This window comes from Cetorhinus maximus, chromosome 18 (genome assembly GCF_964194155.1).
Source record: "Cetorhinus maximus chromosome 18, sCetMax3.hap1.1, whole genome shotgun sequence".
Taxonomy (NCBI): domain Eukaryota; kingdom Metazoa; phylum Chordata; class Chondrichthyes; order Lamniformes; family Cetorhinidae; genus Cetorhinus; species Cetorhinus maximus.
Window position 1 is genome coordinate 79403154 of NC_135896.1, and position 25245 is coordinate 79428398.

Genomic DNA, 25245 nt, shown 5'->3' on the forward strand with positions numbered 1-25245 from the left:
GAAATCCACATAATGTAGGTTCTTAACATGGATAATTAGCTGCTCCCTCTCTAAGCTCCATCTCCGGCTCTGTAAAATGTATTTTTTCAGCCAACTTAGGGTGGTTTGAACTTTGAGAAACTAAATACGTTCCCAGCATTTTTTTTCTGGTTTTATTTTTATTCTTTTTCTGAAGGCATGTTTTCACACTGCCAAGGCCATTGCCTTCCTGCTACTTTCAGGACATTTGTCTTCATGGTTGTTTTTCCAACTGGGAAAAATCTGGAAAGTCAGCTTGTTCCCTTGAACATTGAGATGTCTGACAGTTTTAGTGTATGTATGACAGTTTGATGTTCTATTCATTCCAGAATGTCACACAATTGTGAGTTTACACTGATTATACAAAAGTTGAGTACCAGAACAAACCAGACAGCAGGACAGTTCCTTCATGATGGCATTTTATGCACATTGAAATCTAGGTGAAAGGGTCATTTTCACCATAGCAGCTCTTGATGTATTGTGTTGAATCTATTCACCTCACTGCAAAAAAGGATGCATTTTTAGAAGCGGTGCAGAGGACAGCTATCTGATTCTAAATGTAATGAGGAGGGGCTAGGTGGAAAGCTTAGAAAAGCTTAAGATCTACAATTTAGAAAGAAAATTGTTCACAGAAGAATTCATGAGGTATGCAAAATAAGAAATATAAACCTAGGAAGGTTGGACCAGGGACATGAATTTGATTGGTGAGAAATAGTTTCAAAACATATATTTTGTTTCTTAGTGATAAACTATTGAAACAGTTTGCTGGGAAAACCAGAACTCACATTGCCTAAGATTTGGGGATTTTGTATCTTGGATGGATGAGCTTTCATGGTGGGCCAAATGCTTTGTCTCATCCTAAACCTTATGTTCGTAATTGGAGTCTGGGTTAACTATGAAAAAAGCATAGAATCTGTTTGAGTATCTTGAGATCCTCTCATAGTTGCTTATCAACCTCCCCAAATATGTACATTCTACAAATGAGCAAACTAAACCAAGTTAAAGGAAAGCTATGTTATGTCTTTTTCAGTGCACGTGACATGATGGCTTTGTATTTCAGGTATGCTATCCTATCTGGCCGACAGGCTGACAATGAGACCATTCAGAATCGTATTAAGGCCGGATTTACTTTCAAGGTAAGCCAAATTCATAGAGATGCTTAATCCTCAATATGATAAATTAGACTTGCCCAGTGTAGAAACAGTGTTCTGCAAAACCCCACTTGTGACAGAATACTGCAGTCATGTTTAGCAGGCAGCAGATGAAACTCACATGCTGCTGCTGGGCTTGGTACTGTCCAAGGATATTAAAGCAGCAAACTAGGTGAGGATTGCTCAACTGCATGCCAGAATTTCTACTTTATAACATCTCGGAGATGTGGTCAAGCTGTCAATGCTCCACATTTTTATGACAAGCAGTGCCTTAGAAGTTTCTAGAATTTAAGCCAGACCACCATATTTATGCCAGGAGCTATTGCAGCTGTACTGGAACATTATAACTCAGTCCAGAAAGACTGCAGTTAATATCGGAATCCTAATATATGTTTTCTGCTTTAGACACTTTCTTATACTTCTTGCAACTTTGTCAGTCGTTTGCATAAATTCAGTTGCAGTGTTTACCATTAGATTAGTAATCCGGAGGCCTAGGCTTATGCTCTGGGCCACGGGTTCAAATCCACCACGGCAGCTTGTGGAATTTTAAAAAGACCGGCTGGCTCATTGGTCTAGGGATATGATTCGTGCTTTGGAGTTTTCATTGAATTAGTATGTGAGGGGTCCTGGGTTTGAATCCTGGACATGCCCTCGTGTGTTGTCACTTGCTCTCCAAGTCAGTGGACTCATTAAGCCAGTTAGCTCAGTTGGCTAGATGGCTAGTGTGTGGTTCAGAATAACACTAACAGCACAGGTCCAATTCCTGCTCTGCCTGAGCTAGACTTGGTACCTGCCTCCTCAGCTGCCCCATGCTTGATGCCTCTCAAGCTACATAACCAAATGTCTGTCTCTCTCTCTAATAGAAAGAGATGCCTACAGCCTCTTGTGGACTATGGCCAGTTACCTACCTACCTGTGTGTATGTTCAAAACACTTCAATCCTACCTCCCTAATGTTTCATGACTGTGTTTATCAGTTGTTTTATCCTTGGCATTTTTTTCCCCTTGGTGTAGATTGTTTTGCAGTGTTTGACCTTTTTGCAAAAGAAAAGCATAACAATGCTCTCACCTTGCTAGCCTTTCACTGTTGCCACCATTCACACAGTGATTGTATGGATATAAAACAAAAAGTGCGTTGGGTGTGAACAGTTTTTTCTGTAATTCTTAAATCATTGGAATGATACCTTTAGGAAAGGACTTGTCACTGCTCCTTGGTATATTTTCCCCACAGTGAAAAAAAACCTTGACCTTCTATGTGGTGGAGGTAATGAGTTTAGAAGGCACTGTTAAAGAAACCTTGTGAATTTACATCAATGCATCTTCCAGTCATACTTTACACCCTATCCACAGTGTGCTAGTGGTGGAGGGGGTGGATGTTTGAGGTGGTGGTTGGGCTAACGATCAAGTGGATAGCCTTTTCCTGGATGATGCTGAGTTTCCTGAGTGTTGTTGCAGCTGCACCTTCTACGCAAGGAGGGAATATTCCATCACAATCCTGAATTGTGTCTTTTAGATGATGGAGGTGCTTTGGGGAATCAAAAGGTGAACCACTGGATACAGAATTCTCAGCCTCTGACCTGCTTTTGTAGGCACAGCATTTATGTGACAATTAAGTGTCTAGTCAGTGGAGACCCCAGGAAATTGATGTTTGGGGATTCGGCGCATTCCCTTCCTAATAGCACTGTAGGTGTACCTTCATCAGTTGGACTGCAGCAGTTCAAGAAAGTGGCTCATCACCATCTTCTCAAGGGTAGTTAAGGATGAGAACAAATGCTGGGGTTGCCAGGAACACTCTCATCCCATGAAATAATTTTTTTAAAACATGGTAATGCCATTGAATGACAAAGGAAGGTGGTTATCATAGAATCATACAGTGATTACAGCACAGAAGAAGACCATTCAGCCCACTGAGTCTATGCTGGTTCTCTGAAAACAGTATCCCAGCTAGCCCCATTCCTCCGTACTTTCCCCATGGCCCTGCAAATGTTTTCCCTTCAAGTACTGACCCAATTCTCTCCTAAAAGCCATGATTAAATCTGTCTCCACTGCCCTTTCAGGGGTATTCCAGATTGTAACTACTCATTGCGTAAAAAGCTTTTCCTCATGTCATCTTTGGTCCCCTAGCCACTCAACTTAAATCTGTGTCCTCTGATTCTTGACCCTTCTGCTAATTAGAATCTTGTTGAAGATTATTATTGCCTGGCGCTTGTGTGTCATGAATGTTACTTACAAGATTAATATCTAAAGATAAACCTTTTAACATGTTAAAATGAAGTTCTCCTTGTAAAGACAGAAGAAAGATTGGAGCAAGTCAATAAATGCAAAGCCCATCGTACTAGGTCTTTAAGCAGGGTAACTGCTGCCCAGTTGACCTCAAATTCTATCTAAAACCACACAGATCTAAATTAGCTATGCTTAACAAATCACAGCATGTCTTAACTTTCCAAGGAGGCTCGGGATAACCAAAGGTAGTAACATGACTATGAAGGACCTGTGGAATTAAGTGAAGTGAGATGACGTTATTTTTCTTTACCTAGCTCATAGAGGACCTCTTGTGGCACAAACCTAAAATTACAATATTTGGCAGAGGCCACAAGACCCAGATCATAGAATCATAAAATGGTAGAATCCAGAAGGAGGTCATTCATCCCATTTTGCCTGTGCTAGCTCTTTGAAAGATCTATCCAATTCATCCCACTCCCCTGCTCTTTCCCCATAGCCCAGTAAATTATTTCTTCTATTCAAGTATTCATCTCTCTTTTGAAAGTTGAGTCTGTTTCCACCAGCTTTCCAGTCATTACACTACGCAGAGCATGATATCTTGCTGAGTTTAAAAAAAAAATTCCTCACATCACTTCTGGCTCTTTTGCCAATTATCTTAGTTCTGTGTCCTTTGGTTACCAACTCTTATGCCACTGGAAACAGTTTTTTTTCTTACTTGCTTGCTCAAACCCCTTCATGATTTTGACACTTTCACCCTGAACCTTTTCTCCTCCAAGGAAAACACTCCAGTTTCTCTGGTTTCTCCATGTAACTGATATTGCAGATTTACTAATTTGTCAAAAGCTACACTCTGGGAATGCAATGTTAAACCCACATTGGAAACTGTGGCGTGGCATTATTACACTTCATTGGAATATTTAAACCAGATGGATTTTGATAAACGTGTCCACACAGCAGCATAGTCTTGATGGCAGCAACAACCTGGAGTAACAGGTTGTTCACATCAGAACTGAGGGGCTACCATGCAGGTATATTACTTTAACATGCCAATGACTCAAGCACCTTTGACTGTACGACCACAAGTTGATGAATGTCACCTGCCAGCCCACTGGAGAACCCAACACCTGGGTGCAGAGATCTACCAGCAAGGCAGAACAGATACATCCCAAAGGTGGATCTAAGGAGCATGTGTTTTCTTTAAAAACTGTCCCAAACAAGTCTCCAACTACTAGCATTCAAATTCAAACAGCAACTGCACAAACCAGATACATCCATTAGTAAATTGGTAGGGGTCCAGTATAATTAAGTTCATCAAGCACCAGGATTCTAGTACAGAAGCAAAATACTGCAGAGGCTGGGAATCTGAAACACAAACAGAAAATGCTGGAAATACTCTGCAGGTCAGGCAGCATCTGTGGAGAGAGGAATAGAGTTAACATTTCAGGCCAATAACTTTTCATCAAAACTGGGAAAAAATTAAAATGTAATAGGTTTTAAGCAGGTGAAATGTGGAGGGAGGAGAATTAACAAAAGGGAAGATCAGTGATAGGGCATAAGATGGGGAGACATTAAATGACAAACAAGCTGGCTGTGTAGAACAGAGGAAGTGGTAATGGGACAAGTAAAGAAACAAAATATGTATCTAGAAGAGATGTGAATGGCAGAATGATGAACAGCTGCTGTCCAAAAGCTTAAACTGGGGTAAGACCAGATCATGCAAAGAATAGGAAACAAAATGAGGGCAGAGATCACAGTCTGAAATTGTTGAACTCATTTGTGCCTGATTGAAGCTGAAGTGCTGTTCCTTGAGTTTATGATGAGCTTCACTGGAACCCTGCAGGAGGTCGAGAAGAGAGGGGCCCATGCAAGAGCAAGGTGGAGAGTTACAACGACTGACGACGGGAGCTTGGGGTCATGCCTGCGGACTGACCGGAGGTGTTTCACAAAACAGTAATCCAGTCTGTGGTTAGTCTCCCTGTGTAGAGTGGACCACTTCGTAAGCAGTGAATAAGGAATACTAAATTGAAAAAAAAAACAAATTATTTTTCACCGAGGAGTGACTGGGACCTTGGAAAGTGAGGAGAGAGGAGTTAAAAGGGCAGGTATCTCCTGCGCTTGAATGGAAAAGTGCTGTGGGAAGGGGACAAGGGTGTTGGTTGTGATTGAGGAGTGGACGAGGTTATCATGAAGGGACTGGTCCCTTCAGAATTCTGAAAGGGAGACAGAGAAACTGGGTAAATGGAATGGAGTCCTTACAGGAAGTATAGTCAAGGTATCTGGGTGTCAGTGGTTTATTAATCCCGTTGTCTGTTGATAGCCTATCCCCAGAAATGGTGCCAGGGAAGTCAAGGAAAGGAAGGGAAGGATCAGAGATGGACCACGTATTCTGGTACCTGAAACCACAAAGAGACAAACATACGAATTAGGAGCAGGAGTAGGTCACTTGGTCCCTCGAGCCTGCTCTGCCTTTCAATAAGATCATGGCTGATCTGAATGTAACCTCAACTCCACATTCCTGCCTACCCCGCCTTGTTAATCAAGAATCTATCTAGCTTTGCCTTAAAAATATTCAAAGACTCTGCTTCCACTGCCTTTTGAGGAAGAGAGTTCCAAAGACTCTCAGCCCTCTGAGAGAAAAAATTTCTCCTCATCTCTGTCTTAAATGAGCAACCCCTTATTTTTAAACCCCTAGTTCTAGATTCTTCCACAAGAGGAAACATGCTGTCCACATCCACCTTGTCAGGATCTTAAAGGTTTCCATTAAGTTGCCTCTTACTCTTCCAAATTACAGTGGATACAAGCCTAACCTGTCCAGCCTTTCCCCATAAAACAACCCACCCATTCCTAGTATTAGTCTAGTAAACCTTCTCTGAACTGCTTCTAATTTACATTTACATCTTTCTTTAAATAAGGAGACCAGTACTATACACACTGCTCCAGATCGTCTCACCAATGCCCAGTACAACTGAAGCATAACCTCCCTACTTTTCTAATCAATTCCCCTCACAATAAATGATAACATTTTATTAGCTTTCCTAATTACCTGCTGTACTTGCATACTAACCTTTTGTGATTCGTGCATTAGGAAACCCAGATCCCACTGAATATCAGAGCTCTGCAATCTCTCACAATTTAGAGAATAAGCTTCTTATTTATTCTTCTTGCCAATCACATTTGCCCACGTTATACCCCATTTGCAAGATCTTTGTCCACTCATTTAACCTATCTTGTAGCCTCCTTACATCCTCTTCACAATTTACTTTCCTACCTATCTTTGTGTCGTCAGCAAATTTAGTAACCATACCCTCTGTCCCTTCATCCAAGTCATTTCTATAAATTGTAAAAAGTTGAGGCCCCAGCGCTGATCCCTGTGGCACACCATTCATCACATCCTGTCAACCAGAAAAAGACCCATTTTTGCCAACTCCCTGCTTCCTGTGAGATAGCCAATCTTCTATCCATGCCAATATGTTACCCCCTACACCATGACTTTTTATTTTCTGCAATAACCTTTGATGTGGCACTTAATTATGCATTGATGTTTAATGTAGGCAGTTAATATTTTTATTCCCTCAGTGGGTTTTCAATATAAAACAAATATTTAAACTTTTCATGTACAACATGAAATACTAATATAATTACAACACTGGCTACAACACTGGCATCTACTGGGCAATGTGGGAAATTGCACATGTATGCCCTGTACACAAAAAGAAGGACAAATCCAACCTGGCCAATTATCGCCCCATCAGGCTACTCTCAATCATCAGTAAAGTGATGGCAGGGGTCATCAACAGTGCTATCAAGTGGCACTTGCTTAGCAAAAACCTGCTCACTGACACTGAGTTTGGGTTCTGCCAGAGTCACTCAGCTCCTAACTTCATTACAGCCTTGGTTTCAACATGGACAAAAGAGCTGAACTCTAGAGGCGAGGTGAGAGTGACTGCCCTTGATACCAAGGCAGCATTTGACTAAGTGTGGCATCAAGGAACCCTAGCAAAACTGGAGTCAATGGGAATCAGGGGGAAAACTCTCCGCTGGTTTTAGTCATACGTAGTACAAAGGAAGATGGTTGTGGTTGTTAGAGGTCAATCATCTCAGTTCCAGAACATCACTGCAGGAGTTCTTCAGGGTAGTGTCCTAGGTCCAACTGCTTCATCAATGATTTTCCTTCCATCATAAGTTCAGAAGTGGGGATGTTCAATGATGATTGCACAATGTTCAGCACCATTTGCAACCCCTCAAATACTGAAGCAGCCCATGTCCAAATGCAGCAAGACCTGGACAATATCCAGCCTTGGGCTGACAAGTGGCAAGTAACATTTGCGCCACATTAGTGCCAGGCAATGACCATCTCCAATAAGAGAGAATCTAACCATCAGCCCCTTGACATTTAATGGTATTACCATCGCTGAATCCTCCACTATCAACATCCTGGGGGTTACCATTGACCAGAAACTGAACTGGACTAGCCATATAGATACTGTGACTACAAGAGCAGACCAGAGACTAGGAATCCTGCAGCGAGTAACTCACCTGACTCCACAAAGCCTGTCCACCATCTACAAGGTACAAATCAGGAGTGTGATGGAATACTTTCCACTTACCTAGATGAGTGCAGCTCCAACAACACTCGAGAAACTTGACACCATCCAGGACAAAGCAGCCTGCTTGATTGGCACCCCATCCACAAACATTCACTCCCCCTACCAGCGATGCACAGTGGCAGCAGTGTGCACCATCTACAAGATGCACTGCAGGAACTCACCAAGGCTCCGTAGACAGCACCTTCCAAACCCACGAGCGCTACCATCTAGACAAGGGCAACAGACACATGGAAACACCACCACCTGCAAGTTCCCCATGCAAACCACTCACCACCCTGACTTGGAAATATATCACCGTTCCTTCACAGTCACTGGGTTAAAAACCTGGAACTCCCTTCCTAACAGCATTGTGGGTGTACCAACCGCTCATGGACTGCAGCAGTTCAAGAAGGCAACTCATCACTACCTTCTCAAGGGCAATTAGGGATGGGCATTCTAGCCTAGCCAGTAATGCCCTCATCGCACGAATGTACAAAAAAAAGATTCCTTCTCCAGTCCAATGTGTAAATTTAACTTATTTTCATTGCAAATACTGCAAAGGTTATGGGCCCTGACAACATTCCAGCAATAGTACTGAAGACACTAGTTGCACGCCCAGCCAAGCTGTTCCAGTACAGCTACAACACTGGCATCTACTCGACAATGTGGAAAATTGCCCAGGCATGTCCTGTCCACAGAAACCAGGACAAACCCAACCCAGCCAATTACCATCCCATCAGTCTGCTCTCAATCAGTAAAGTGATGGAAGGGGTTGTCAACAGTGCTGTCGAGCAGCACTTACTCAACAATAACCTGCTCACTGACGCTCAATTCCGCCAGAGCCATTTAGCTCCTGACCTCATTACAGCTTTGGTCTAAACATGAACAAAAGAACCAAACTCAAGAGGTGAGGTGAGAGCGACTGCCTTTGACATCAAGGCAGCATTTGACCGAATGTGGCATCAAGGAGACCTAGCAAAATTGGAGTCAATGGGAATCGGGGAAAGCTCTCCATTGGTTGGGGCCATACCTAGCACAAAGGAAGATCGTTGTGTTTGTTGGAAGTAAGTCATCTCAGTCCTGGGACATCACTGCAAGAGTTCCTCAGAGTAGTATCCTAGGCCCAATCATCTTCAGCTGCTTCATCAATGACCTTCCTTCCATCATAAGGGCAAAAGTGGAGATGTTCACTGATGATTGCAGAATGTTCACCATTTGCAACTCCTCAGATACTGAAGCAATCCATACCTATATGCAGCATTACCTGGACAACATTCAGGCTTGGGTTGACAAGCGGCAAGTAACATTCATGCCACACATGTGCCAGGCAATGACCATTTCCAACAAGAGAGAAGCTAACCATCTCCCCTTGACATTCAATGGCATTACCATCACTGAATCCCCCTCTATCAACATCCTGGGGGTTATCTTTAACCAGAAACTGAACTGGACCAGTTGTATAAATACTGTGGCCACAAGAACAGGCCGGAGGCTGGGAATTCTGCTCTGATTAACTCACCACCTGACTCAACAAAGACTGTTCGCCATCTACAAGGCTCAAGTCAGGAGTGTGATGAAATACTCTCCACCTGCCTGGATGATTGTAGCTCCAACAACACTCAAGAAGCTTGACACCATCCAAGACAAAACAGCCCACTTGATTGGCACTCCATTCACCAGCTTAAACATTCACTCCCTCCACCATCGATGCACAGTGGCATGCAGTGTGTACCATTTACAAGATGCACTGCAGTAACTCACCAAGGCTCCTTCGACAGCACCTTCCAAACCCAAGACCTAGGAGGACAAGGGCAGCAGATATTTGGGAACACCACAGCCTGCAAGTTCCCCTCCGAGTCACACACCGTCCTGATTTAGAACTATATTGCCATTCCTGCACTGTCATTAGATCAAAATCCTGGAACTCCCTTCCTAACAGCACTGTGGGTGTATCTACATCACATGGACTGCAATGGTTCAAGAAGGCGGCTCACCACCACCTCCTCAAGGGCAATTAGGAATGGGCAATAAATGCTGGCCTAGCCAGCAATACCCACACCCTGTGAAAGAATTTTAAAATGCTGTAGTATTCTCAGTGGGCATATAAATAAAACTGAATTGCAACATTATTGTAAAGAAAATTAATTGCTTGTCTCAGCTGGCACAGCCCATGGTACAAATATATTATGATAGCAAAGCCCTGCAGAGCGGAGCACGACATTCGTAGAACATTCCAGAGGCTCCTGATTGCATAAGCAATAATGAACAGGCACTATTCGAGATTTTCAATCTGAACTTTGAATGGGGGGCTGCCAGAAGGAGATGAAATAGGCACTGAATAACAAAGTGATTAAAAAGGCATTTCAGCAGTAAATAAAAAATATATTTCAAACCATGTCATATAGACATGTTTTTAATTTTCAACATTACTTCAGAATATTAAAATAATCAATATAGCTTCATAAAAGCAATACTCTATAGTACTAAACTACTAAAAAAAGTGCATGTCAGCATGTAAAATAAATGAGGAAATTATGTATGAAGAATTTCACACATTTTAAATTGTTTCCTAAAATGATGTTTGCATTTTATATTAACAGACCTTGAAGCTTCCTATACAGGGTCACATTGTGTATGTAGTGGATCTATGCAACTTGATGCTCTCCTCACCATCCTCGAGTACTACCCTCAGAGTACTCAAGGGAGCTCTGAATGGCAGTGCCACTGAGTTGAGAAGGAGGTTGCTGATTTTATATTATTAATCACTAATTTCCAAAATCTGAGCCACAGTATTCGATTATAATCAGTAAACTCGTATGGGATTGTGGTATTAGAACCTGGTAATGCTGTTCTGACCCCTCCGTCAACTTATGCTGATATTAATTAAGGTTAAACGAATAAAAAGGAAATGTGGCTAAACATAGAAAGTTATTTAATTTATCCTTTGAATAGTGTTCTTAAGTACACTCTTCCAAACATACTCTGTTATAACATACACGAAGGTTGATGATAGGATTCTACAGGAAAGACTTATACCATGGTAATATGCCGGTTTGGTGAGGCATGTTTGGCTGTGTTTCACATGTCAGTGGCTTACATCCATCACTGTGGAGGTTTAAGTGGTGTGCCGTAGGTTTTCCACCATTGCTTGGGGTACCACTTACTCAAAAGAATAAGGCTGTTGAGCAGACAGGAGCTTTCTTTCTGAATCCATATTGACTGCTCTTTAATAGATTATCATATAAGCGTTCCTTAAGGTTTCTCCTAAGAATAAATTCCATTATGATATTGTAATAAGAGGAACGTGATTGTTGTTTTGGATACTACATTAGTCTGTTTCCAGTCTTCTCCTACTTCTTCTGTATTCATTGACTTCCATATAATGGCCATAAATCCCTTCCAAATCTTCGCCCTTGTCTCTCTTAGTAGTGTGAACTAAGTAGGAACATAGGAACAGGAGAAGGCCATTCAGCCCATCAAGCCTGTTCCACCATTCAATATGATCATAGCTAATTGAACACTTCAATGCCTTTTACCCATACTATCCTCATAACCCTTTACATTATTGTTAATCAGAAATCTATCAATCTCTACCTTAAACATACTCAATGACTGAGCTTCCACCGCCCTCTGAGTTAGAGAATTCCAAAGATTCACAACCCTCTGAATAAATAAATTTCTCTTCATCTCGGTCCTAAGTGGCTTCCCCCTTATTTTGAAATTGTGTCTCCTGGTTCTAGACACCCCAACCAGGGGGAACATCTTACCTGCATCTACCCTGTCTATTCCTTTAAGTATTTTGTAGTTTCCATGAGACCACCTCTCATTCTTAGAAACTCTAGAGAATATGGGCCCAGTTTCCCCAATCTCACTTCATAAGACAGTCCTGGAACAAGTCTGGTGAACCTTCGTTGCACTCCCTCTATGGCAATAATATCCTTTCTGAGGTAAGGGGACCAAAACTGCACACAGTACTCCAGGTGTGGTCTAACCATGCTTCTATGCAATTGAAGCAGGACTTCACTACTCCTGTACTCAAATCCTCTTGCGATAAAGGCTAACATTCCATTCGCCTTCCTAATTACCTGCTGCACCTGCATGTTAGCTTTCGGTAACTTATGGACAAAGAAACCCAGGTCCTTTTGTATGTCTACATTTTCTAGTCTCTTGCCATTTAGGAAATACTCTGCACATCTGATCCTTCAACCAAAGTGGATAACCTCACTTAGATAACCAAAGTACTCCCCCACCCTGAGAATTTATTTGTTTTGTCCTGTTTAATTTTATATTGAACTTGTATCATGTTTATACCAGTCAATTCTACCTCAGTTATTGAAGTTTTTTAATGGGTGTGTTGCACACGTGTTACCTAGTGAATACTTGAAGAAAGTAAATTGTTCAAGAGGTATTTTCTATATTCCGCACTATTGGTGGAGAAGGCATTATGTGCTGAGACATAACTACCAACATTGTAGCCCGAATTCTATGACCCGTGCTCGCTGTGAGTGCAGTGGTGGGCTGGGAGTGGAGAATTAGCTATTTAATGTACCCACACTTAGTTTGCATGTTTTAGCATTCTTGTCTCTTCTCTCGCCACACTATTATTGTTGCAGTTTTGGATATAAGTGATGATTTGTGATGATTTGCATCCGCAGCTATGCTTTCCAGGTCTCTGTGCCATTTTGACTACTTCCTGCATGACTTTATGCTTCACCTTTCTTGCTGCAGGATTTGTAGACTTTGTCTTCCTCTTCATTTCACTTGTAAAGGATTTATTAACTAATTTTATTTTTTCTCTCTGTTTGCTGAAAGATGAAAGAAAGAACTTGAATTTGTCCCAAAGTGCTTTGCAATCAATAAATTTGTGAATTGCTTTCACTGTTGTGTAGGCGAAGGTAACAATTTGCTCTCAGCAAGGTCCCACAAACAGTAAATGAATGAATGACCAGTTGCTCTGTTTTATGGCTGTGGTTGAGGAAGGAATGCTGACCTGGATACTGTAAGAACCCCTCTTCTTCTTTAACTAGCACCATAAGATCAAAAGAAATAGGAGCAGGAGTAGGCCATTCGGCCCCTTGAGCCTGCTCTGCCATTTAGTAAGATCATGGCTGATCTAATTGTGGCCTTAACTCCATTTTCCTGCCGGCTCCCATAACCCTTCACTCCCTTGTAAATCAAAAATCTGTCCAACTCAGCCTGGATTATATTCAATGTCCCAGACTCCACTGCTCTCTGGGGAAAATAATTCCAAAGATTAACAACCCTCCGAAAGAAGAAATTCCTCCTCATCTCCATCTTAAATGGGAGACCCCTTATTTTTAAACTGTGCCCCTTGTTCTAGAATTTTTTCCCACTCGCTTAACCTACCTATATTCCTTTGCACTCTGTCCTCCTCACAACTTACTTTCCTACCTATCTTCGTTCAGCAGCAAATATGGCTGCAATACACATGTTCTCTTCATCCAAGTCATTGATATAGATCTTAAATAGTTGAGCACCCAGCACTGGTCCCTGTGGCAATCCATTAGTTACATTTTGCCAATCTGAAAATGACTCATTTATCTTGCCCCTCTATTTCTTGTTAGTTAGCCAATCCTCCATCCATGCATATTACACCCAACACAATGAGCACTTATCTTGTGCAGTAACCTTTTACGTGGCACCTTATCGAATGTCTTTTGGAAATCTAAACACACTACACCTACTGGTTCCCCTTTATCCACCCTGCTTACTACATCCTCAAAGAACTCTAATAAATTTGTTAAGCATGATTTCCCTTCCATAAAACCATGTTGAGTCTGCCTGATTGTATTATAATTTTCTAAGTATCTTACTATAACCTCCTTAATAATGTATTCTAACATTTTACCTATGACAGATGTTAGGCTAACTGGCCTATAGTTTCCTGTTTTTAGTCTCCCTTCTTTCCTGAGCAGTGGTGTTACATTTGTGATTTTCCAAAATTGCTGTGACCTATCCAGAATCTAGGGAATTATGGAAGATCACAACCTACGAGGCTAACTAATCTATAGTTTCCTGTCATGGATACCTTTCGTTCACTTGAGCAGGCAGAGAGGCTGGCCTCAGTTTAATACTCATCTGGAAGATGGCACTGCTAATAATGCTTTTCCTCAGTATTGCACTGGAATGTCAGACTAAATATGTATGTACTCAAATCCATAGTGGAACTTGAAGCCATAACTGTCTTACTCAAGGATGGAAGTATTAATACTGAGCCAAGCTGACACTCAAATACATTTAGATATGAATCTTTTCTGTATGCTCAGCATTATTTTTGTATTTAAAAGAATTTCATGTGTCCTCTGCTGAATGTTGTTGAACAAACGCCTCTCTCGTACACAATTAATTTGTTTAAGTCATTCCCCCAAACCTTTTGAAATTATATAGTCCTCCTAACCTTTGGTAGTCCTGAATCTCAGATCAGGCTAGACGTGAGTTTATTGCTGTCACTGTTCCCCATAGATACCATGAAAACCATTTGATGAGTAATGATTTACTCCTCATCCTGGTTTTGAATATCCAAGTAACACTTCGATGTAGCAACATCATATTAGACCTCAGATGAGCTCTTGCATTTTGTTGGATTCTCAAATTGAAGTACTTGGCCTGTGTCTTGCGTTTTGACACTTATCCATTAGGGCTACAACTAACTGTACATGCCATTTGCAACTTTGCACTTTCACCATTTGAAAGCCGAACGAATCTCCCCAATGCACTGAACATGTAGTGACATTTCTACAGTAGACCAGCTGTACCTGAAGCTTCACATGGATGTTATCTATAACTCTAGACAGTGCACTTGCTTTATCTGGGGGTTTCCCAAGACAAGGGCAACACAAGCAATCAGCACCTTTTCAGAATCAGCTAATTGGATTTTAAATTTGCAATACTTCATAGCTATAATTCTGTATGAAAAGTTGAACAGAAACTTTAGAATAAGCAATGGGAGGGCTGTTTCTGACACAGTAGTAATATTAGAAATTTTGACCAAAGCAAAATATTGTGGATGCTGAAATCTGAAATAAAAAACAGAAAATGCTGGAAATACTCAGCATGTCAGGCAAAATCCGTGGAGGCAGGGACAGAGTTTTCATCAGAACTGCTTTCTGCTTTTGTATCAGAAACTTTGGCCAGGATTTCCCTTGCCTGCTGGCGTTGGTTGTGTTCGGTCCCATGAGCGGACAATATGCGAGAAGGCCAAAAATCGGTTTCACAACGTCGTGAAGCCAGTTTGCAATCATCTGCTCAGCCCATCAATGGTAGGCTGCGTTTCCTGCCATCAGATGTTGGAACCTCATTGTAATACATCTGCATATCATTATAAGACCAGCCCGCCGGACTTATTCACCCCATTGGATTGTCCGCCCATGTCAGTGGGAAAATATGCCAACGTGTTTCACAACAGCACACATAAGGCGTGCACTTGACGGGCTGCACTTTGCTCAAGACTTCAAGGTTTGTTTGCCTACCTTGCTTCAGTCAGCACTCGCAGTCATCAGTGCCAGGCTTCACAGGCATCACCACATCACTTTTAGGGAGGCTCACGGGCAGGTCTCTAGCTATCAGATCAGCCATTTGTGGGTGGCTTTTCAATGGCTGCAGGCTAGGGCTTGCTTGGTGAAGGGGGACAAGTGGCCTCAGGCAAGGGAAGAGGCTGCAGGGCGAGGGTTGTACTAGGGAAGGCGGGGTATCCCAGGGTTTGTGTGGGGGCACATGTTGATCTGTGCAAGTGGCGTCAATATGGTGAGGGCTGGGGAGGCAGTTTCCAAAGAAGATGAGACCAGATGGACATGTGAGGGTGTGTGAGAGAGAATGGGTGGTGATGTCCCTTGAGCTGGCAGTGAGTGAAATGCCTGTGAATGTGTGATGGGCTTGAGTGTGTGAGTTTAGAGTGGAGATGGTTGCCATACCCTGGCTGTATGGATGAAATTATTCATTCTCTATCTGCATTGGATGGCCAGCCTCTTCTATGCAGTATTGGCACTGATCACTGCTATCGCCTACCAAGCCAGAGTGCTAATAGAACCATAGAACACTACAGCACAGAAAACAGGCCAATCGGCCCTTCTAGTCTGTGCCGAAATATTATTCCGCTAGTCCCATTGACCTGCACCTAGTCCATAACCCTCCAGACCTCTCCCATCCATGTATCTATCTAATTTATTATTAAAACTTAAGAGTGAGCCCGCATTTACCACGTCAGATGGTAGCTCGTTCCACACTCTCACCACTCTCTGATTGAAGAAGTTCCCCCTAATGTTCCCCCTAAACCTTTCCCCTTTCACCCTAAAGCCATGTCCTCTCGTGTTTATCTCTCCTAATCTAAGTGGAAAGAGCCTACTCGCATCTACTCTGTCTATACCCCTCACAATTTTGTAAACAAATGTTGCTGCCCCTTCTGCGGCGAGAGCAGGGGTAAGAGAACATCACAGTGGGCCTCCTCTGCATCCAGAAGACACTCAAGGGCAGCAGTCTTCTTGCCTTTTGGGCCAAGTCTTCTTTGCTACGGTCCTGGGCTGGAAGCACTGAGCGTGGCTGTACTTTAAATGTGGTGCCTAGCGTGATGAAGCGGCGAGGTGACGGTGTGGAGGTGAATCGGAGCCCACCGGCTACCAAAACAGTGTGTATCCTGGGAATGCGTAATTAATGCAGCAGGTTTGGGACGATACGGCGTGAAAAGCTGCCATTATGGTTGGCAGATAAAACGTCGTTTTTCCTGCCCACTACCGCACTTAGTGTAAATCTGGGATTATTCTGCCCTTTGACTTTAAAAATAAATGCAATGATTCAGGCCATATCACTGCATTCTGTCAGGGGCAATTTACAACATTGCTACCCAGGCCTCGATTTAATGCTCATCTGACCTACTATATACAACTGCAGATTTACTGCTCAGAGTTTGCACCCTGTTCTGAATAGACCGAAGGCCCCTGAAGATATAAATGGGTGGATTCTGTTAGGTCCTGGTCTATCATTTTTCACTCCTGTGCCCAATTTTCATTTTGTTTTAATATAACAGATTTGATGAGTTCAGATCAGCAAGAAGTTGAGAGGGACTTTTCTGCTTCTGTATCAACAATAACAACTTGCGTTTATATAGTGCCTTTAACATTTAACATGTTGAAACATTCTAAGGTGCATCACAAGAATGTTATCAGACAAAATTTGACACTAAGCCATGTAAGGAAATATAAGATAATAACAGGTGACCAATAGATCTGTCAAAGAGCTAGATTTTAAGGTAGTTGCAGACCAATCAGCCTACTGTCAATGGTGGGAGAACTTTAAAGAGACATTAATCCAGGACAAAATTGATTGGCACTTGGAAAAATATAGGTTAATAAATGAAAGTCAAAAAGTATTTGTTAAAGGCAAATTGTATTGGACTAACTTTATTCATTTATTTGATGAACTAACGGAGACATGGCACCACATAATAAACTTCGGCGGAATTGAATCCCATGGGATACTTCAAAGGGTTGTGGATGCTCCATTGTTGAATATATTTAAGGCTGAGACAGGCAGATTTTTGGTCTCTTAGATGATCAAAGGATGTGGGGAGAGGCAGGAAAGTGGAACTGAAGCTGAACATCAGCTATGATCACATTGAATGGCAGAGCAGGCTCGACAGGCCATTTGGTCTATTCCTGCACCTACTTATTATGTTCTTATGAAAGAGATAGCGACTGAGTCTATATGAAATTGGCGAAAGGCCAAATCAGAAAGTAGTAGAGAATGGTTGTTTTTCAGACTGGAGGGAAATAGACAGAGTTGTGCCCCAAAGGGTTGGTGTTGGGAAGTAGACAGAGTTGTGCCCCAAAGGGTTGGTGTTGGGAAGTAGACAGAGTTGTGCCCCAAAGGGTTGGTGTTGGGAAGTAGACAGAGTTGTGCCCCAAAGGGTTGGTGTTGGGAAGTAGTCAGAGTTGTACCCCAAGGGGTTGGTGTTGGGATGACTGCTTTATTTGATATATATTAATTACCTGGGCTTGGGTATATAGGGCATAATTTCAAGGTTTGCAGATGACACAAATTTTGAAATCTAGTAAGTACTGAGGAGGATAGTAACAGACTTCAGGAGGCTATAGGCAAGCACATGGTAGGTGAAATCTAACAGCAAGATGTGTGAAGTGATTTGTTTTGCTGGAAAGAATAAGGAGAAGCAATATAAACTAAATGGTACAATTTTAAGGGGTGATTCAAGAACAGAAGACCTGGGATGTATGTGCATAATTCTTTGACGGAGACAGGACAAGTCGAAAAGGCTGTTGAAAAAGTATATGAGGACTTTGACTTTATTTTTGTACTCTATGCCTTTATTCATAATGAAGTTATGCTAAACCTCAGCTGGAGTATTCTGGGCATTTCACTTCAGGAAAGTTGTTGTGGCCTTAGAGATGGTGTAGAGAAGATTTACTAGAATGGTACGAGGGATGAAAGACCCCAGTTACTTGGAGAGGCTAAAGAAACTGGGGTTGTTCTGAGACCAGAGAAAGCTAAGGGAGATTTAATTGAGGGGTCGTGAAGAAAAAGAATTATGCAGCAAGTTGTTACCTTCTGGCATACACTGCCTGAAGTTTGGTGGAAGCAGATTCCAAAATAACTTTCAGAAGGAAATTTGTAAACCCTTGAACAGGGTTATGGGAAAGGAGCAGGGGAGCAGGACTAATTGGATAGCTCATTCAAAAAGCCAACACAGGCATGGTGGGTCAAATGGCCTCCTTCTGTGCTGCATCATTCTAGGAACAGAGAGGGATTGAGATGCAGAGAGATTCAGGGAGGAAATTCCAGAGCATAGGGTCTAGGTAGCTGAATGCTTGGCCAGTGATGGAGTAATGAAAATCGAGGTGTGCAAGGGGTCAGAATTGAAGGTTTGTAGGTCTGGAAACGTTTGTGGAGATAAGGTGGGATGATATCAGAGTGATACTGACTGTAGTCCTGAGCTCAGCCTGTCTTTCTATCTCCATGGATCAGATATCTTGAAGTGTGCATTACTTGGGGAACAGAAAGAGACTCTAAGTGGCCAGGAATCCCATAATAACAGTATGTTTAGCTATTATTGTTTTGAGGTGATGCAGAGTTCTGTCCTGACAATGTTCTCAAGGGAATCTAGCTCTACTTATTTTTCGATGGACTTCGTTGGGTGACTGCCTATATCCAGTTGTTTATCACTCGTCTTCTGCTGGCATTTTAGGCTTTAACCTTGACTATTTGCCTCATGCTCAGTACCATACACCACTTTCATTGGTGATCCCTCACTCTCCACAACTGGACTGTCATTCGACTCATCAAATATTTGGGTGTTTTAATAAGTGTCAATGCCAGACAGAAACTTGTGACTGTATTTGGCTTTCTGAATCTATCACAGGCTGCAACATAATCACCTGAACTTTAGAAGATGGTAGAATAAACTATCAAGCCATGATTTAGGCAATCAACTATCAAATGGTTTGTGAATTTTCAATTATATACAACATCTTGCATATACTCTTGTTCAGAATACAGAAAATAAAATAAAAATGAACCTTTGCACTAAAGTTGGATCTGAAACAAGACCCCTGAAAATAAATTGAAGTGGATTTTATTGCTAGTTTTCCACAGACCCACTCACTTCTGAAAGGACAGCTGTCTAAAATATATTTTCTAACACTTTTTAAGTTCAACTAGAGAACAAAGGAAATAAAGTATGTAATGTCCCTGATGTGTCATATTGTTAAGCATCCACAGGAGTTCACAGATAATGACTGATCTCCAATAACAGAGGAACATGGGAAGTAGAAGCAGGAGTAGGTCATTCAGCCCTTTGAACTTGCCCTGACATTCAACTAGATCATGGCTGATCTTCTACCTCAACGCCATTTTCCTGCACTATCCCCATATCCCTTAGTATCTTTAATATCTAGAAACCTATTGATCTCGGTCTTGAATATACGCAATGACTGAGCCTGCACAGCCCTCTGGGGCAGACAATTCCAAAGATTCACCGCCCTCTGAATGAAAAAATATATCCTTATCTCAGTTCCAAATGGCCTACCTCTTATTCCGAGACTGTGTTCCCTGGCTCTAGATCCCCCCCAGACAGGGGAAATATCCTTCCTGCATATACCCTGTCAAGCCATGTAGGAATTTTGTATGCTTCAATGAAATCACCTTTCATTCTTCATAACTCTAGAGAATATAGACCCAGTCTCCTCAATCTCTCATCATAGGACAATTCCACCATCCAAGGGATTAATCTGGTGAGCTTGTTGCACTTCCTCTAAGACAAATATATCCTTCCTGAGGGAAGGAGACCAAAACTGTGCACAACACTATAGGTGCGCTGTCACCAAGGCCCTATACAATTGCAGCAAGATTTCTTTACTCCAGTACTCAAATTTTCTTGCAAAGGTCAACATAACATTGCATTCCTGATTACTTGCTGCACCTTCATGTTAGCTTTCAGTGATTTATGAAGAAGGACATCCAGATCCCTTTGGACATCAACATTTTCTAATCTCTCACCATATAAGAAATACTCTGCATTTTTGTTTTTCCTACTAAGATGGATGGCATCACATTTTTCCACATTATATTCCATCTGCCATATTCTTGCTCACTCACTTAGCCTGTCTAAATTCCCTTGAAGTCTCTTTGCATTCCCCTCACAACTCACATTCCTGCTTAGTTTTGTGTCTTCAGCAAACTTGGAAATTTTACATTTGGTCTCCACATCTAAATCATTGATATAGATTCTGAATAATTGGGGCCCAAGCACTGATCCTTGTGGTACCCCACTAGTCACAACTTGCCAACCTGAGAATGACCCGTTTATTCCTACTCTCTGTTTTCTGTCCGTGAACCAATTCTCAATCTATGCCAGTATATTACCTGCAATCCCATGTGCTCTAATTTTGCTTACTAACCTCTTGTGTGGGACCTTATCGAAAGTCTTCTTAAAATCCAAATACACCACATCCACTGGTTCCCCCTTAGCTATTCTGCTGGTTACATCCACAAAAAACTCCAACAGATTTGTCAAACATGATTTACCTTTCATAAATCCATGTTGACTCTGCCCAATCCTACCATTTATTTCTAAGTGTCCTGTTATCACATTCTTTATAATAGATTCTAGCATTTTCCCCACGACTGATGTAAGGCTAACAGTTCTGTTATTCCGTTTTCTCTCTCCCTCCTTTCTTAAATAGCGGGGTTACATTTGGCACCTTCCAATCTGCAGGAACTATTCCCGAATCTATAGAATTTTGGAAGATGACCAGCAATGCATCCACTATCTCTGCACCTCTTTCAAGGGATGTGCACAATCAAATCCAGGGGATTTATTAACTTTCAGTCCAATCTTTATAGTGTTTAATTAATTGTTTTGCTGATTATATTTTAATTAATGTCTCTAGTCCTGCCTGTGCTTATATCCTTATTTCAATAAATGTCCTACTTACCCCGATTAAAATTCCCTAGTTAAGGTAAATTGGGGATACTCACCAGCCAACCTAATAACCAACCTATGTGTTGGAAGCAGTTCAGAGAAGGTTTACAAGACTAATACCTGGAATTGGTGGGTTGTCTTATGAGGAAAGGTTGGACAGACTAGGCTTGTATCCTTTGGAGTTTAGAAGAGTAAGAGGCAACTTAATTGAAACATATAAGATCCTGAGGGGCCTTGACAGGGTGGATGTGGAGAGGATGTTTCCTCTTGTGGAAGAATCTAGAACTAAGGGTCACTGTTTAAAAATGAGGGGTCGCCCATTTAAAACAGAGATGAGGTGAAACTTTTTCACTCAGAGGATCGTGAGTCTTTGGAACTCTCTTCCTGAAAAGGCGGTGGAAGTAGAGTCTTTGAATATTTTTAAGGCAGAGATGGATAGATTCTTGGCAAGCAAGGAGGTGATAGGTTATCAGCGATAGGTGGGATGCAGATTTCAGGTTACTATCAGATCAGCCATCATCTTATTAAATGGCAGAGCAGGTTCGAGGGGTTGAATGGCCTACTCCTGCTCTACGTTCGTATGTGCTATTAATAAACCTTACTACTAATTCAACCTTACAAATACTAAAATTACCCAAGTTTTGAAAGATAAATGAGAAAAATACTCACCAGCCAATCAACTACCTGTTTTCCTGTGATGTCACACTTTGATTTTTCTCAGAACGCAGGATTGGATAGCTCTTCTAGGTATAGTTTACTGTCCACAGGCCCTCGTTTCTCCCACTCTTTTTAGGTGCTTCTGTCTGTCTCCGGGTTCTCCTCATTTAGGTGCTGCTGTCTAGCTCCAGGTCCTTCTCTCGTCTGTTCATTTAGGTGCTGCTGAATGTCCCTGGGTCCTCCACTCTCCTCTTTTAGGTGCTGCTGTTTGTTCCTGGGCCCTCCTCTCTCCTGCTATTTTAGGTGCTGCTGTTTGTCCCTGGGTCCTCCTCTCTCCTCCTCATTTAGGTGCTGCTGTTTGTCCCTGGGTCCTCCTCTCTCCTCCTCATTGAGGTGCTGCTGTCTATCTCCGGGTCCTCTCGCCTGCTCATTTCAGTGCTGCTGCTTGCCTCCGGGCCCTCCTCCCTCCATAGTCTCTAAAGGGATAAGTCAGGAACCCAGAATTAACTCTGGATTTAAACAGCTCACCCAAAATTTACACAAACATGGTTGATAAAAATGCTCAAGTGGACCTCCGCATCCCTATTAACTGCTGCAATTGTCCAGTAGCCACCTAGTTTTGCAGGCCTCTTTGAACATGCAGTTAAAAAAGTTGCAAATTAAGGCATTTACAGGCTAACGGTCTCCCTGTGTCCCATGCCAGCCATATTGTCTGCCCCTAGGCTGTTCAAACAGACTGTGCCATTTTTTAAAGCTTGATTTTAGTCCATTAATACCCCAAGGAAAAAACAGAACAAGGAAGAATATAACGCACAATATAACCATGGATAAAATGTTGTATTTTGCAACATTGAGGCGATGACCTCTTGAAAATGGGTTCCTGTAACCTCTTTATCTCCCATATTTGACAGAATGTGTTGTGCTGCTTTTCCAGTAACTGATCCTGAGCGAAAGCAGCTGGACACAATTCCTGCAAGTGTGTTCTGTTTGGATGTTCAACCACCAAGGATTCCTCAGCAAGATTTGCTCAACATGGATTGCAACTGCCCTATTATAACCCATAATAAAATAAAATAAAATTAGAATAGGCAGCATTAAAGACATATCGTTATTTTAACCATAAACAATATAGTGATATATTCCAATTAAAATATCTCTCCAATCAGATGACTATTCCATTTTACATGCTGATTAGGGTGATAAATTTCTATCATTGGTGTGGAAGTTGTTAATGAGCAGTCAAATGAATTAGCTCAAAGTTAGGAAGACAAATTACACTTCGGCTGCCATTGTCCCAGTAAGTATTTGGGTAAGTTTAATGTAAAAAAACAGTGCCAACTAGATGTGTAGTCTCGCTGTCCTTAATATCAGACTGAATAACTGGGAAGTGATCAACTACCAACAGTCTTTCCAGCATTAATTCTGACAGAAGGTCAGAATGTCTCCTATTTGCTGAGCTGCCAGCTATTGAATCTGTGTCATCGCACCAGGGCTGATCCCCAGAAAATAACATAAGAAATAGGAGCAGGTGTAGGCCATTCGGCCCCTCAAGCCTGCCCCACCATTCAATAAGACCATGGCTAATCTGCCCCAGGCCTCAACTCCTCTTTCATGCCAGCTCCTCATAGCCTTCAACTCCCCAATATTTCAAAAATCTATCTACCTCCTCTTTAAATACTTTCTGTGATCTCGCCTCCACAACTCTCTGAGGTAGAGAATTCCAGACATTCACCACCCTCTGAGAGAAGAAACTCCTTCACATCTCAGTTTTAAATGCATGTCCCCTTATTCTGTAATTATATCCCCTAGTTCGAGATTCCCTCACTAGCAGAAACATCTTCTCAACATCTGCCCTGTCAAGCCCCCTCAGAATCTTGTACATTTCAATAAGATCACCCCTCATTCTTCTAAACCCTAATGAATAAAGGCCTAACCTGTTTAGCTTTCTTGATAAATCAACTCCTTCATCCCAGGAATCAGCCTAGTGAATCTCTTTTGAACTGCCTCCAATGTCAGTATATCCTTTCTTAAATATGGGGACCAAAACTGTACACAGTACTCCAGGTGCAGCCTCACCAACACACTGTACAATTGTAACAAGACTCCCCTATTTTTAAACTCCAACCCCCTAGCAATACAGGCCAAAATTCCATTTGCCTTCTTGATTACTAGCTGCACCTGCATGCTAACTTTTTGTGTTTCATGCACAAGAACACCCAGATCCTTCTGTGCAGCACTTTTTTGGAGTCTCTCTCCATTTAAATAAAAGTCTGCCTTTTGATTTTTCCTACCAAAGTGCATGACCTCACACTTTCCTACATTAAACTCCATCTGCCAAGTTTTTGCACATTCACTCAACCTGTCTGTATCCCCTTGCAGATTCCTTATGCCCTCATCATAACATGCCCTCCCACCTATTCTTGTATTGTCAGCCAATTTGGATACATTACACTCTGCCCCCTCCATATTCATTAATATAGATAGTAAATAATTGAAGCCCTGGGACTGATCCTTGTGGCACTCCACTAGTTACATCTTTCCAACTTGAAAAAGACCCATTAATCCTGACTCTCTGTCTTCTGTGTGTTAACCAATCCTCAATCCATGCTAATATATTACACCCCAATACCGTGAGTTCTTACCTTGTGCAATAATCTTTTTATGTGGCACCTAATCGAATGCCTTCTGGAAATCCAAATACACTACAACTACTGGTTCCCCTTTATCAACTCTGCTTGTTGTATCATCAAAGAACTCCAGAAAATTTGTCAAACATGATTACCCTTTCACAAAACCATGTTGACTCTGTTTGATAGTGTTAAGCTTTTCTAAATGTCCTGCTATTTCTTCCTTAATAATGGACTCTAGCATTTTCCCAATGACAGATGTTAGGCTGACTGGCCTATAGTTTCCTGCTTTTTGTCCCCCTCCCTTCTTGAACAGGGGCATCACATTAGCAGTTTTCTATTCTGCTGGGACCCTCCTGGAATCCAGTGAGTCCTGGAATATTTTAACCAATGCCCCCACTACCTCTGTAGCCACTTCCTTTAAAACCCTTGGGTGCAGGCCATTAGGTTCTGGCGACTTCTCTGCCTTTAGTCCCATTAGTTTCTCAAATACTTTGTCCCTCGTTGATAGAGACTGTTACAAGATTTTTCTTCCCAT

The 25245-nt window shown here is 41.9% G+C and overlaps 1 protein-coding gene and 1 non-coding gene across 3 annotated transcripts in view; one reads left to right on the forward strand and one right to left on the reverse strand.

The window, feature by feature from the left end:
• Positions 1 to 25245, forward strand: part of LOC144693286 (regulator of microtubule dynamics protein 3-like) — a 346210-nt gene that overhangs the window by 253100 nt on the left and 67865 nt on the right. For both annotated transcript variants that reach the window (XM_078563027.1, XM_078563028.1), the window contains exon 7: positions 1079 to 1154. In XM_078563027.1, the coding sequence (XP_078419153.1) occupies positions 1079 to 1154 (76 nt within the window). The remainder of the gene's footprint in view (positions 1 to 1078; positions 1155 to 25245) is intronic.
• LOC144693594 (small nucleolar RNA SNORA53) lies at positions 4332 to 4581 on the reverse strand. Its single transcript, XR_013579575.1, has one exon. It is a non-coding gene; the product is annotated as a small nucleolar RNA SNORA53 (small nucleolar RNA).